Source organism: Mus caroli, unplaced genomic scaffold (genome assembly GCF_978045245.1).
Source record: "Mus caroli unplaced genomic scaffold, Mus_caroli_1 scaffold_3, whole genome shotgun sequence".
Taxonomy (NCBI): domain Eukaryota; kingdom Metazoa; phylum Chordata; class Mammalia; order Rodentia; family Muridae; genus Mus; species Mus caroli.
In genome coordinates, this window is record NW_028227258.1 from 60,518,163 (window position 1) to 60,532,740 (window position 14,578).

General features: G+C 41.9%; 1 protein-coding gene across 1 annotated transcript in view; it reads right to left on the bottom strand.

Moving 5' to 3' along the window:
* The window catches only part of Spag17 (sperm associated antigen 17), a 268,834-nt gene that overhangs the window by 11,306 nt on the left and 242,950 nt on the right, over positions 1–14,578 (bottom strand). The window contains exons 46-48 of the mRNA XM_021157134.2: positions 9,944–10,004; positions 5,350–5,494; positions 4,206–4,349 (exon numbers count right to left, since the gene is read on the bottom strand). Coding sequence (XP_021012793.1) covers positions 4,210–4,349; positions 5,350–5,494; positions 9,944–10,004 — 346 coding nt within the window. The 3' untranslated portion in view covers positions 4,206–4,209. The remainder of the gene's footprint in view (positions 1–4,205; positions 4,350–5,349; positions 5,495–9,943; positions 10,005–14,578) is intronic.

The following is a 14,578-nucleotide window of genomic DNA, read 5'->3' on the forward strand; positions in this document are numbered from 1 at the left end:
TATGTGAACAAGGCAAAGGATGAGTGATAGAGCTCGTGTCAGTACTTAACATCTAGAGACACAGCCAAGGGCAGTAGTAAAAAGTATCCTCCAGAGCTTCCAGAAGGAACCAGCTCTGCTGCTGTTGGTGCCTGGAGTTTAAGTCTGGCTATGACTTAACAAGCTATGAGAGAATGACTAGTGATTTGTAGTGCTCCATTATGGAGGCCTGGGAACTAGACAAGTGGCATTTTATTGCCTTTGTCTGTCATTCTTATAGGCATAGAGTGGTGCTCTCAGAGAACTTATGATGTGTGACTTAGGAACATAGAACAGCACATCACAAGAGTCCTGTGGGCTAGATGCTGACAGGATTTACAAGAATGTAAAACAGTGCCACTGCTAAAGTATTGCTTAAGAAAACTCATTTTATTTATTTGTATATTTATTGATTTATATGAGAAAGAAATCAGGGAAATAACACCTTTTACAATAGCCTCAGGTGGTATAAAAATATTTTGAGATTACTTTAACCAAACAAGGGGAAGACTTGTATGATTAAGAACTTCAAGTCACTGAAGATATCTGAAGATGGAAAGCTCTCCTATGCTCATGGATCAGTAAGATTAATACAATAAGAGTGGCCAATCTACCAAAAGCAATTCAGAGATTAAATGCCTGCCCAACAAAATTTTAAAACAATTTTTCATAGAAACTGAAAGGACAACTTTCATAAGGAAACACAAAAAAAGATACCTAAAACAGTCCTGAATAATAAAAACTACAGGAAGTATCACTGTCCCTGATTTCAGATTGTACTACAAAGGTCATACCATAATAAAAACAGCATGGTATACAAAAACAGACATATTGAACCATGAAATCTAATCGAAGACCCAGAATAAATCCATACACCTATGGATACCTGAATTTCTATAAGCTAGAAACATACTGGGGTGGGGGCTGGGGGGCAAGCATCTTCCATAAATGGTGCTGGTCAGACCGGATGTCTGCATGTAGAAGAAGCCAAGTAGATCCATACTTAACACCCTGTACAAAACTAAATGGAGACAACTTGAACAGAAATCCATTAGCACAGGCTCTAAGATCAACAATTGGTAAATGGGGCCTTCTAACATGTGAGAAGCTTGGGTACACATGGCAAAGGACACTCATTCAGACAAAAGACACTCATGCAGCCTACAGAATGGGAAAAGATGGTTACCAACTATATATCCAATAGAGTACTAATATCCAAAATATATAGAGAACTCAAAACAAACAAAAACTAGACATCAAGGAAATAACCCAGGGCTAGTGAGATGGCTCAGTGGTAAAGGGGACTGGCTGCTCTTCCAGAGGTACTGAATTCAATTCCCAGCAACCACATGGTGGCTCACAACCATTTAGAAGGGGATCTGATATCTTCTATGCCATGTGGGTGTACATGCAGTAGAGCACTCATACATTAAATAAATAATAAAATTTAAAAAGAAAAAAAAAACAATTTAAAAGTGAGGTCGAAATCTTAAACACAAATTCTCAATAGAGGAAACTCAAACGGCTGGAAAATACATAAATAATTCAATATCCTTAGCCGACAGGAAAATGTAAATCAAAACTACTTTGAGATTCACCTGTCAGAATGGCTAAGATCAATAAAACAAGTGACAGCTCGTGCTGGCAAGGATGTAGAGAGGGGACACTCATCCACACAGCCCATCATGCTGGTGGGAGTACAAACTTGTATATCCACTGTGGAAGGAAGTCAGTGTGGTGGTTCCTCAGGAAAATGGGAATCGATGTACCTTAACATACACATATACTACTCTTTGGCATATACCCAAAGGATGTTTCATCCTACCATAGACATAACCATGTTTATTGCTGCTCTATTTATAGGAGCCAGAAAATAGAAACAATCTAGATGTTCCTCAACAGAAGAATGGATAAAGAAAATGGTACACTACACAGTGGAGTATTACTCAGCTGTTAAAAAAAAAAAAAAAAAAAAAAAGAAACCATGAAATTTGTAGGTAAGAGGATGGAAGGAGATAAAATCATCCTGAGTGAGGTAAACCAGAGAGACAAATATGGTTTATGTTTGCTTCTGTATAGCCATTAGCTGTTAAGTTAGTGATAACCAAGTTACAATCTGTAGAACCACAGAAGTTAGGTATAAAGTAAGGGACAAGCGGTTACAGATAAATCTTGTTAGGAAAGTAAAAGTGAATATTTAAAGGTGGATGGGGGGGCGATTGGAATGGGAAGATTGAGTTGAGGGGGACAGAATGAATAAAAGGAGAAACAGTTAAGATTAAGGAACATTTCAGGGGTGGTATGGAAACCTAATAGAGCAGCAGCTTCCTAAAATATGTTTATATATATGAAGGCTAGCTAAATGAAATAGCCAAATAATAGGGGAGATAGAATTACAACTATCCATTTCTTGTCACCAAATTAAGCCCAAATTGGGTTACATCTAATTGAGTTGTTGGTAAAGAGGTTCCATGGGAATCTCCAAAGAGCCCAGGCTATAGCCAAGATGCTAGGTTGCCCTCCACAAACTGATAACCAGGCCCATTGTGGAAGACAACACCTACACAACTCATTGGACCCCGAGAAGTTGAGCTGGTGCCTACATAGAGCCTTACATTCTAGTCTCTTTGGTACAAGAAGGTACTCTGCATGTTACCAAAAGAGAAATAAACACCAAACCAGCCACAAACCCTTTGATCAACAAGAGTGTCCTGCCTGCAAGAGATGCTAGGGCAATGGGGCCCAAAGCTTGTGGGAGTAATCACCCAATATCTGCTCTGCTTAAGGTCCACTCTGGGAGATGGTACCCATACTTAACACTGCATGGGTGATCAAGAACCAGAGACTAGATGCCCAGGGAGCTAGGAGAAAACCAAATCCTACTGTTGTAAAAAGAAAAGAAAAAAGCAATTAAAATAGTCCTAGTTACTTATAGATCAGTCCCTGGCTCAATCACTGTCGAGAAACTTCCACCTGTAGCCGATGAGAACAAAGACAGAGACCCATGGCCAGACATGCAGAGGGTGAGAAACCTAGGAACATTCAGACCTAAATGAGATACCTCTGTTAATGCCCTCCCATCCCCGCCTCCAAGACGCAGGGAACCTAGTGAAAGAGGTGGAAAGAGTGTAAGAGCAGAGGGGGATGGAGGACACCAACAAGGCCCTCTCAGTCAACATGATCAAAGCACATATGAGCTCACAGAGAATAAGGCAGCATGCACAGGACTGTTACAGGTCTGCACCAGGTCCTCGGCTTATAATATGGCTTCCAGTCTAGTGTGTATGGGACTCCTGAGTGTGCAAACAAGTGGGTCTCTAAGTTTTGTGCCTTCTCTTCAACGCTTTTCCTTCTGTTTGTCATGTCCACTCCAATATGATGGTTCTATTTTCTTATTATCTGTTAGAAGTATGTTTTTTTTTTTTCTAATGAGAGACAGAAGGGAAGTGGATCTATATGGGGTAGGAAGTGGGGAGGAACTAGGAGGAGTAGGGGGAAAACCATAATCAAAATATTTTATGTGAAAATAATATTTTCAATAAAAGGGAGTAAAGGTGTTTAACTTATAAAATGGCGTTGAATATTCGGGGTGGGATGTCATGGTTTGAATATGTAATATTCCTCAGAGGATCATGATTTGATTGGTTGGCCCGAGGTGGCAGTGCTGCTTCAGGGGATGTGAAAACTTCCTAAGGTGGGGCTTTGCTGGAGGATGGTCAGTCACTGACTGCTGTTGTCTCTGCCTCCTGGGCCTGTGTTACAAACTGAGCCTGCTTTAGCATGCTACTATGACCATCATTATTACCTGTATGATGTACTGAAACCTCTGAAGCTGGGCAAGTTAAACCTGTCCTCTACAAAAACAAAGCAAAACAAAACTAAACAAACAAGCAAAAACCTGATTTTTTAAAATGTACTTAACATACTAGGTTCATTATTTATTTAAATATAACTTAAAGTTTCCAAGTTCTAATTCTTCTTTGGTAAGTATTGATAAATTTTACCTATGTAAATAAAGCCCTTGGAACCAACATTACAGTTATACAAGGGTCCAAGATATATGAAGACAACTGATTTAAATGTAAATTCTGAAAACATTTCCCTTTTTGGCTGTAAGAAATCAGGGGAAACCCTGAGGTCTGTCATCTTAGGCGTGAGCGGTTGGCTACATGGCACTCACTACTTACAGGTCTAATGATGAGTGGCCTTTTGAGACATGACGACTCCAAGTGAAGAGGAGGAGATTGTGGAAGTCCTGAAGACCATGGGATTTTCTTTTCTCTGGGAAAGATCTTTTGGTCGATTGTCATAGTTACTGCTTGTTAAAACTGGTAAAATATTCGTTAAGGACTATGAGCTTCACAATTAAATGACCTTTTATACAGACACAAATAACATTTTAAAATCAGAGTCTCCATCAGCATTAGCTCATGGTGGGTACCCTGCTGGTACGGCAAATCCTGCCCACACATCCTTGGGTACAGGTCCTGGATCCTTGTGTTTTAGCATAAATGTCTTTTTTCCACAGTGTGATTCTTTCTTTCCCAATGTCCTGGTCTGTCTATGAGAGGTCATCACCACCAGGCTCCAGACAATATCAACATGCTGATTTCATGCAGTGTAGGTAGGGATAGGTCTAGATTTTGGGACACTAGCCAACCCAAGCCGCCCATGTGGGAACTGCCCAGTTCCCCCTCCTTGAGGCCCAGAGACCCCAGATTGCTCCCTTTCTACCTCCGAGGACTGGGGTTCAGTGACTTCCCACAGCCAGATGCTCACCCAGGTGGCATAGAGAGTGCACGGGAGCAGTAGTTCTCTGAGTCTGCCCACACAGAGCACTGGAGCTCTGTCAGGATGCGGGTTCTCTCCCACCCTCCTTTATATCCCCATGCTTGCTGCCCAACGGTCCTCCACTGTGTCATTAAGGTAACATACTCTGTTCCTTTGGCCCCTCTTCCTCCTCTAGAAACAGATCCCAGATTTCTCTTTCCCATACCCTCCAATATCAGCTATGTGTAAAGGACTCTTGAAAACTTTCTACTGCCAGCTCTTTACTTTCCAGATGAGATCTTGCTACTAAGCTCTGCGGCTCAGTTGCCGGCTCTAAAATGGATTTAAGTCATGTGCTTACATCTGTCTTAATTTCTACTTTGGCTTTCTCCTCCTTACCTAACATCATCCATTCATGTCCACGAATGTCTTTTGTCCCCAATGTGTAGTTCTTGGCTTAGGGGATAACTAATGAAGACCATTTTGCCTTCCATGTTTTCCTAGTTCCTTTCATCATTTCTGCACTATGTGTGGTTACAAAACCTGAGCTTTAAAGGATATTTGCTTCCACGGGTAAGAACAGAACATCATGCTCCGTCATGATTTCAATATTGTGGGAGATGTGTGCTGAGCCCTTGGCACCGTCTTCACCAACAGCCATGGCAAAAAGCTCTACCTTTAGCTCTGCTTGCAAACCAGCAGCCACCTGTAAGACATCAAATACTGGCTTTAAACTAATTTTGACAACACACCTAAATTCTCCAAACTTCAGTTTTCTCATCCGTAAATTTGGCACTAGTAAATATAAGCATGCGTGGTGAATGAGTGCCATCCTGAGTAAAGGTATATTATTGCCATGAGCACGGTCATGTCAAGATCCCTGTGCCTCAGACCCATTGGAATTTCAAAGCCTTTTGCTGATCCTTGGTCAATGCCTGAGTGTTGACAGTAAGTGTAGGAAGCAGCCACACCAGCTATAGCAGCTTCCTTTTCAGGGGCGTTTATAGCCTGAGACCACTCCCCTATAGAGAACTCCGAAGCAAGATTAGTTTAGCCTCTCTCTGCATCTGTACTACCAAATGGTCCACCGGATCCCAGCTTTTCTGGATGTGTGTCTATCCTTCGTTCCCTCGACACCCCAGTGGTCACATTTCCACAGCCCAGCTGTGTGCGTCAGGACATATATGTCAGAATTATTTAGCATAGTGGAGAATTCCAGGAAATAAATGGGACATGCGACAAAGTTCTGAAGGTTGTTAAGAGTTTGTGTCTGAAATATCCCCAAGGGCCATATAGTACAAGTTTGGTGTTAACCCATGGCACTATCAGGAGCTGAGAGAACCGTAAGGAAGCCAGGTGGTAGTGGTGCACGCCTTTAATCCCAGCACTCAGGGAGACGGCTGTCAGTTATGAGGCCAGCCTGGACTATACAGTGAGTTCCAGGGCAGCAAGGGCTATGCAGAGAAACCCTGTCTCAAAAACAACAACAAAAACCTTATGGATCTGGACTTAGTGCAAAGCAATGAGGTCACTGAAGGGGGTGTGGGCTCCTCCTCTGTTTCTCTGCTTCCTGGCAGCCATCAAGAGAGCATTTTGCTCTCCCATGTGTCCCTGTCCTGATACTCCACAGACCCTGAAAACACAGGGCCAAGTGATTACAAAGTGACACCCCTAAAGCTGACACAAAGGCAAAAACCAGGTGCTGCATGTGTGGGTGGGGGAGTGGGGACAAAGTGACAGGGCATTGGAAGTAGGGAAACTTGCAACACCCATAACTGTTTTTCTCCTAGTTTCCTCTTCTGTCTCCATTGGTCCCTCCTCCCCTGTGCCCTAAACAGACACCAAAGTTCTCCTTCCCGTATTCTCAAACATCTGCCATGTGTAGGGGACACTTGAATTCTGACTTGACTTCTGAACAGAGAGCTCTGTTTAATTTCTAACCTTAAAACCCTAAGTCATATCCTAATATCCATCCTACAATCTAGAGTTGTGTGGCTTCTTGAGGGTTGGTAGTGAGTTTCTGTCTGCTAAAGGGAGATTTTATCTAAGAGAAATATGAATGTAATGCATGAAGCTTGATGAGTCACTATTGATTGGTCTCTGGGATTCTAATACAGGGTGTGGAGGGTGATAGAGCCAGGAGAGGGAGACAGAATTAGTGTAGATACCAACTGCTTGGGTCTGAAAGAGAGGAAGAGGTTTGTACTAACAAAGAAGAAACTTAATATATAGTGAAGAAGTGCAGCAAGGCATTGGCTGCTTGCTTTGTTCTTGGAAGGCACACTAGCCAGGAAAGGAAGACGTGTTTATGTTTCTAAGCTGCCTGTCCAGGAGGCTGGTGTTAAAAAGCAGACTTGAGAACAGTTATCTAAAATAATGAATAAATCACACACTACCACATGGAGAGCAATTAAATACAAATGGAAATTGTAAATACAGTTTTATAAATAATAGAATTGAAAAGTGTTTTTTTTTTTTTTCTTTTTTTTTCACAGTGTATGGGTATGTGTGCTGGAGCAGATCCCAACACCGTTTCTCAAAGTCCTGGGCTTGGTCCTCCAAGTCCAGCAATCAGAAGGGGTGGGTAGTGATGAAAACCCACAGGAGAGCTGGAGTGGTGCCCCCACTGCTACCCAGGATTGGGGCTCATTCTCTCAGTGCTGGCAGCTAACCAAGCTGAGCAGTGGGTAGATTTACATAGACAGGAGATTATAGATTATAGGTTTTTGTCAGAGCCAAAACCTACTTTCATAAAGGGGAAAGAAATACCCTTATAATGTGGTGAGCTTCAAAGAATACACACTGAGTTTTTACTACTTATAAAGGTTGATCCAGCAGTCACTTAGCTGTTGGAACAATCTAGATTAAAATGAGATTTACTAACTTCTTGAAACAGTAGAAGGGCTTGCTTTGATGTTTTTTTTCTTTATGTTGTCAAGAGTTGGACATCTTTTTAATATATGTTTATTTGGGGATATGGGGGCACAGGCCTGCACGTAGATACACACATTTGCCATGAAAACTGTGTGTGGAGGTTAGAGGACAACTTTCAGGGGTTGGGGTTGGCTCTGCTTTTGCCCCATGGCTCAGGTCTTGAGGCTTGGTGACAAGCACCTTAACCTGCTGAGCCCCAGCATTCTGACACCTTGACATCGTACAGTGGTGAGTTATTTCAGGAAAAAATGAATAGGCATGGATTTGTGAATATCATGTCAATGCTGGCATATCTTTAGAATTTCAGCCTGTGTCTTACTGTTCTGCTGTAGATTGTGATAGGCAAAGTAGGAGTGTCATAAAAAAAAAATCTGGTTTGTACACCTTCATAGACCAGCTGAACAAAACAAGGTTCAGAGCATTGATGCCCAACCTTGCCTGGTGTGAGATGGTCTTTGCAAGAAGCCGATAGACTCTGCAGTGCACTTAAGTTGACCACTGTATGTAAATAACAAGTGTGGCTGCTTTAGTGGCTATGGGACCCTTGCTGTTCTCCTGAGCCCCATACACCCATTTCTGTGCCTGAAAATTTGTGAGCCCACTGGCGTACCTACTTCACATTCTGGCCATACCTATCTAAGTGCCTGCTGCATGCCCACCCTGTTAAGTTCCTGTATGCCATCTCTCTTCTATGGCTCTATTAGTAGCACAGGCAGGAGTCCAGCAGTTACTGAGAGATGAATAGCCTGGTGAAGCCGTCAGCTGATGTGCTCACGAGATGGTTAGGTTTAAATTTGAGATAAACTTGTGTTTATCTTATATAACATGTCTAAATATATATTGTGAAAGTAAGTAGGAATATAAATGATATTCACTTAATATTCACTTTTTAAAAATGAAACATCCCATTTTTGACAACGTAGCAAAGTCAGAATAGGTTTAGGTTTTATTTTTGGTTTCTGTTTCTTTTAGTGTTTATATTTAACTGAAACACAGAAGTGTCTATATTTATAAGGTGCAGTGTGATGTTTAGATGTGTGTACTCCCTTAGTGAAGCTCATTCTGGGTAGTTAGCATAGCCATCACATTCCAACATTTATCCTTTGTGTTGAGAATACTTAAGCAAGAAAAACAATACTTCTGGGCTGGCAAGATGGCTCTGCAAGTAAGAACACTGACCGCTCTTCTCAAGGTCCTGAGTTCAAATCCCAGCAACCACATGGTGGCTCACAACCATCTGTAATGAGATCTGATGCCCTCTTCTGGTCTGTCTGAAGACAGCTACAGTGTACTTACACATAATAATAAATAAATCTTTAAAAAATGATAAAAAAAGAAAAACAATACTTTTTTTCATGTAATTGGCATAGTTCCAGGTTTCCTCTTTTACAGTGTGACATCTTTAAATTTGTGTTTTCAGAGAACGTTGAAGAAATAAAACAGCTGATGACTTTAGTAAAATAATGTGATTTCCTATTATTATGCTAGATAATATTCTCTGAGAAGCACAAGAAAGTAAGCCAGATTTATATAAAGTAGAAAGAATGGGATGAATGTTTTCATGGAGAATATGTTACTTGTCAGAAAAACTCGATTTTCTAAATTTTTTGACATACTTATTTTATATGTATGAGATCTCCCCCCCCACAACCCCTGTGCATGTATGTCTGTGTAGTACATCCATGAAGTGTCTGAGGAGATCAGAGAATATTCTGGATCCCCTGGAACCAGACTTAGCTGTGGCCATGCGCTGCCAGGTGGGTTTTGTGAACAGAACCTGGGTCTTCCGCAAGAGCAGCATGAACTCTTAGCCAACTCTCCAGTCCCCAAGAATTCAAATGTTCAGTGACTGTACATCACTGAACTCCTGTGGCAAGTGAGGACAGCTTCCCGGGTGTCCAGCCAAAGTTATTATCTATCTATCTATCTATCTATCTATCTATCTATCTATCTATTTAACTTGTAGGGTTTTTTTTTTTTTTTTTTTTTTTGTCGTGGTTCTTATGATTTGGAGCCACATAGGGGCCCTATCTAGGGACTCTCTTTCCTATGATACGAGAAATATTAGACCCACTTATGGTGTAAGCTGAGTGTCAGAATCATATAAAATGAAGGAATTCAGGATGATGGTATAAAAGCCAACTAAAATGTAAACATACATGTTCACATGTGTGCATGCAAACACACACACACACACACACACTTGATAATATGAACTTACAGGCCCAGGTTTATATGTCACTTTCAGTCCAGTGCTGGGTGGGGGCTGCTTCACTCTAAACCTACCAGGAAGAAAAATGGAAGAAAATTAACACCGCAATGAAGACAAAGCAAGGAAGGAATACAGTGCTATAAAACCCCGAAGGTGTGAAACTGGGAGCCAGGGGGTCCATACCATGTATAAACAACAAAGACCTTAAGATTCTAGGGAATCCACAGCATGTGCAAACAACCTAAGGCCTTAAGAGTCCATTGAGGAAAGACTTTGGGATCCACCTATTTCCTACCTGCCTTTTCAACAGTTCTCATCAGCATGAAACAGACTCTAGCCTGTATTCCCACCCCTGGTTGCTACTTGGTGACGGCCTCAAGCAGAGCTCTGCCAGTGTTTGGCTGGTCTGTGCCTTGCAGCATAGCCATCAGTATTAATGTGAATTCTGACAGCCAGGCCAGGCAGCTATAGAACAATGGGACTTTGGGGAAACAGCAGAGCATGGGAACTGGGCTTCCCCCTGACTCCATGTGGGGTTTGCATTCTTGGGGAAAGGAGGGACTGAAGGAGATCGGGAAATGCTGAACGGCTTGAGAAGTCCTGGGCTCACATGTGCTGTTTGTGGATCTCTTTTCCTGCCTGTGCTCTGTGGGTTCTGCCTAGGGTTGAAAGGCCTGGAGTATTCTGCAAAGGAGTGCTTGCTGGCACACTGACTCCTGCCCTCTCCTACCATCTGCCTTGTTGTCTAATCATCATAGCTGATCAAGCAGTGGGGTGAAATCTCTAAAGCCAGAACCTTGAGTCAGAGAGACAGGCTCTATCTAGAGTCCACTAGTTTAGGGATAATTCTCTATTCTCCCACCCACTTCATTGGTAACAACCTGGAAAGAAAAATAAAATGTCTTAAGTGGTGACTTGAGTCTTCTAACCACACTGTTTCTTGGGGAGCGAACATCCTTAAAGGTGGGGTTTGCCTCAACTAAAAGGTGACAGTAATCTTCCAACTTGGATGCTTCTGCCATTTTTCTGTATTTCAGTTCTATTACAGAACCATAAACGTTTTCAAAGGGTTTGTCATTATATAAGAAGAACTCTGCAACTGCAATATTTATTGCATTGCAATGGAAACCTTCCCCCCCATGCATATTGTGCTTTAGCTCAGTTCAGAACAGAGCTGAGGACTCTGCAATTCCAAGTGTCCTTGGCATAGATTTATAGTATATTGATCCAATGAAAATGAGTGAACTCCCAGTGTTGCTCTGGTGACCAAAATAAAGTGAAGTCCTTGAGTGTGGTAGAGACAGCAATGACCTGTTTGGTATTCAGAAGGCCTGATCTTCCTCATGCCAGCCTGCAAGACCTTGAAACAGATTATTCTGTTTCGTTATATATAAGGTGTCAAAAGGCTCAAAGATTCCATTGGTTTGGGTCTAGAAAAGCACCAAGTATGTTTTCAGACCTATACATAAACTGAACTGTGGGCTAAGATGTTTATTAATAGTTAGGTCTTCATAGCTAAAATTACCATAGTACTTCAGTTATTCTTTTTGTCTTAATCAGGCAGAAATAGTGTGATTAGAAATAGTATGATTTCAAAATCAAAGACAAAAGGAAGTTTAAAAGAAAGGAAGACACAAACATCAGGCCACAACTGAGGGAGTTGAAATTATCATCTGTTCTACTAGTAAAAAACTTGTGGGCCAAGAAGCAAAGAGGGACTATATTCAAACGGCGGAAGTGAAATATCTGCCAGCCAAAACCACTATTCCCAGCAAGGCTATCCTTCAGAACTAACTGATTTTATAAACCAGCAAAAGCCAAGGAAATCCATTACCACTGAACCTGTCTTCCAAGAAATGCTTAATGAGGTTCTTCAAGGAGAAACAAAAGGATGGAAATTACTATCATGAATATGTATGAAACTATAAAACTCACTGGAAAATGGAAATGCATACTTGGATTGGAACACTCTAGTATTATTAACTGTACATATTCATCATGGTCACAGCATGCATATCTTTGTCATGAAGTTTAAAGCCAAAGTGATCAAAAATATAGAGACAATAACTAGGAAATATAGAAAGGCACAAATCCCACATTTTTATATGTAGTAGAAGCTGTTGTCAGCTTAACTTGTAATGATAAGCTGTTTGATGAAGTGGGCTGTGGTGGTGCACTCCTTGAATTACAGTATGAGAAGGAAGAGCTCTGTGAATTAAGAAAAGTCGGGTCTATATTTCCAGTTCCAGGCCAGTAAAGGTGTATAGTGAGACATGTCTTTAAACAAACAAACAAACAAACAAACAAAGTTTTATCTAGTAGCATTGGAGCCTGTGCTGAGGCGGCTAGAGTTGGGCCCTGCAGGGCTATGGCAGGACAAGAGCTTGCCAGCTTCTGTTGGAGCCTGGAGCAACCACCAGAGGAATCTCTCTGCTTCCAGAGTGTATATGGGGGCTTGAGGGTTTCTGCACAGAATACCTTTCCAAGTTTCCTTTCCAAATCTTTGTTTCAAGGAAACTTCCAGACATTCAGATCAAAATCCAGGTCCAGATCTTAATCTAGGCTTAGGTCCAGAAGTTCTCTATTATACTATACAAGGTCACAATCTTGGTCCTGCTCCCTTAGTTGATCCAGAAGCAGGTCTTACTAGCCAAGATTATCAAAATTGTTCTGGTTGGCACAGCCATCCCCCCCTGCCCCCCAATGCTTTCTCAAAAGTGTGACTGCAGCTAGGATGTTGGAATGTTGGGTTGAGTGTATATATCACAGGAGGAGATCTAAGGGAAGCCTTCTCTAAATAGAGCACCATTGCTTTTGTGTCTCCGGTGCATGGATAACCCAGGCTTTTGAGAGGATTTGTCTCTGGATATTCTGAAGTACAGATGATGCCAAGGAAGCTAAAGATGAATGGAGCTTGATGGATGTGGAATTAGAGTTTATTTCTCTTTAGTAGAGAGGGCACATAGCTCAACACCGGGAATTTTGGAGAGGCCCCCTTTTGTCATGTGGTTGCATTTTATAGCAGGTTTCAATCTTCACAGCACCCCAGATTTAGTAGAAAAACCTCTTAAATGAACTTTTGTACAATTGAAGCATCTCAGTTGTCAAAACTTGGACTGTAAAAAAATACATGCAAAACATACTTTTCCAAAACATCTAATTTTGGACAAAGCTCTGAACTACACAAATGCAGAATGAAAGCAGTGTGTCAACTCCCACACTGTTGGGATCCACACAGAGGACAGGGTCTGGGTTATGATGGTGGGATATTATTATCATACTGAAAAGGTGGCAGAGGTGGAGGTAGACAGAGCACTGCACAGACAGGGGCCATTGTGTGGAACGGCATCGGCTCAGGACACCCAAGCCCAAGGTCTCAGCACAAAGGAGACTTGTTTGCCATAGAGGGACAGTGGGCAGGGAATATAAGTCAAAGACAGGAGATAGAGGACAAGAGAGAAGGGTAAGGGAGCAGAGAGAGGAAGGAGGGGTATTTGTTCCCAGAGAGGGACAAAGGACTGCCTCTAGATAGAGAGGAGACAGACAGATGTGGCCTATAGGCAAATGGTGGTTTATAAAGGTAAAATAGAAAACCCCATGTTAGGACAAGGTGTTTAATTTTAATTGGGCATGTTAATTAGGTGAGCCAAAGGGGGCTTTTAATTGCTGGACTTTGATACTTTGATAGCTGAACCTTGGTAGTCAGCCTCAGGGAGAAGAAGTGGTCAAATAAGGGAATAGACCACAGTGGCTAGCTTTAGGAATATAGTCTGATGGTTTTTAATAAGGCAGAGGGACTGAGGGAGAAGGGCAAGGCCTGCCAGAGCCATGTTTGCAATGCTCAAACTGGCCAGAGTCCTTTAGTCACTTTCTCTGTACCACAGTAGTGGAGGGCTTGGGTCCTATTCCTGATCACACTATTCACCTTAACTCTACCAAAGCATGGCGTTCAAGACTTTTGGGAGCCCATCATGGAGCTGAGGTATTGTTGGCGAATGATGTTTCCTATCACGTCCTAGTAAGCAAAGATCGCCAAGTGAAGCTACATGACTTTTACACCCTAGAGGACAACTACTTTTGGTGGAGTGGACATGATGTTTTCATTCTGCACTTGCATAGTTCAAAGCTTTGTTCATAATTAAGTGTTTTAAAAAGGGATGCTTTGTGCGTATTTTTTTTTTTTACAGTCCAAACTTCGACAACTGAGATGCTTCTATTGTACAAAACAATTCATTTAAGCGGTTTTGCTGCTAAATACATAGGTGTTCGATAGATTAAAGCCTGCTGTGAAATGCCAACACCTAAAAAAAAGCAACAATAAGCAGTTTGATTGTTTAAAAAATGATGTAACCTCATTGTAACCACAAGACAGCTACAGCAAGCAAACAAATGCTAGCAGGAAGGGAACACTTAAAACTATGGAAAAGTATCAAACCGCAGAGCTAGACAACTAGAGACTAAAGACAAAGCCAGATGCCAAGCAGTAAGATGGTGACTGAGTCTGTCACTGCTCATGCTGCATGTCTGAGTCTCCTAGTCAGAGGACAGCATGTGCTAGACTAGCTGAAGTAAGATCCAGCTCCCTGCTGCCTGTGAGCAAACCCCTTGAGGTTCAAGGACACACCGGGCTGGAAGTGAAAGGAC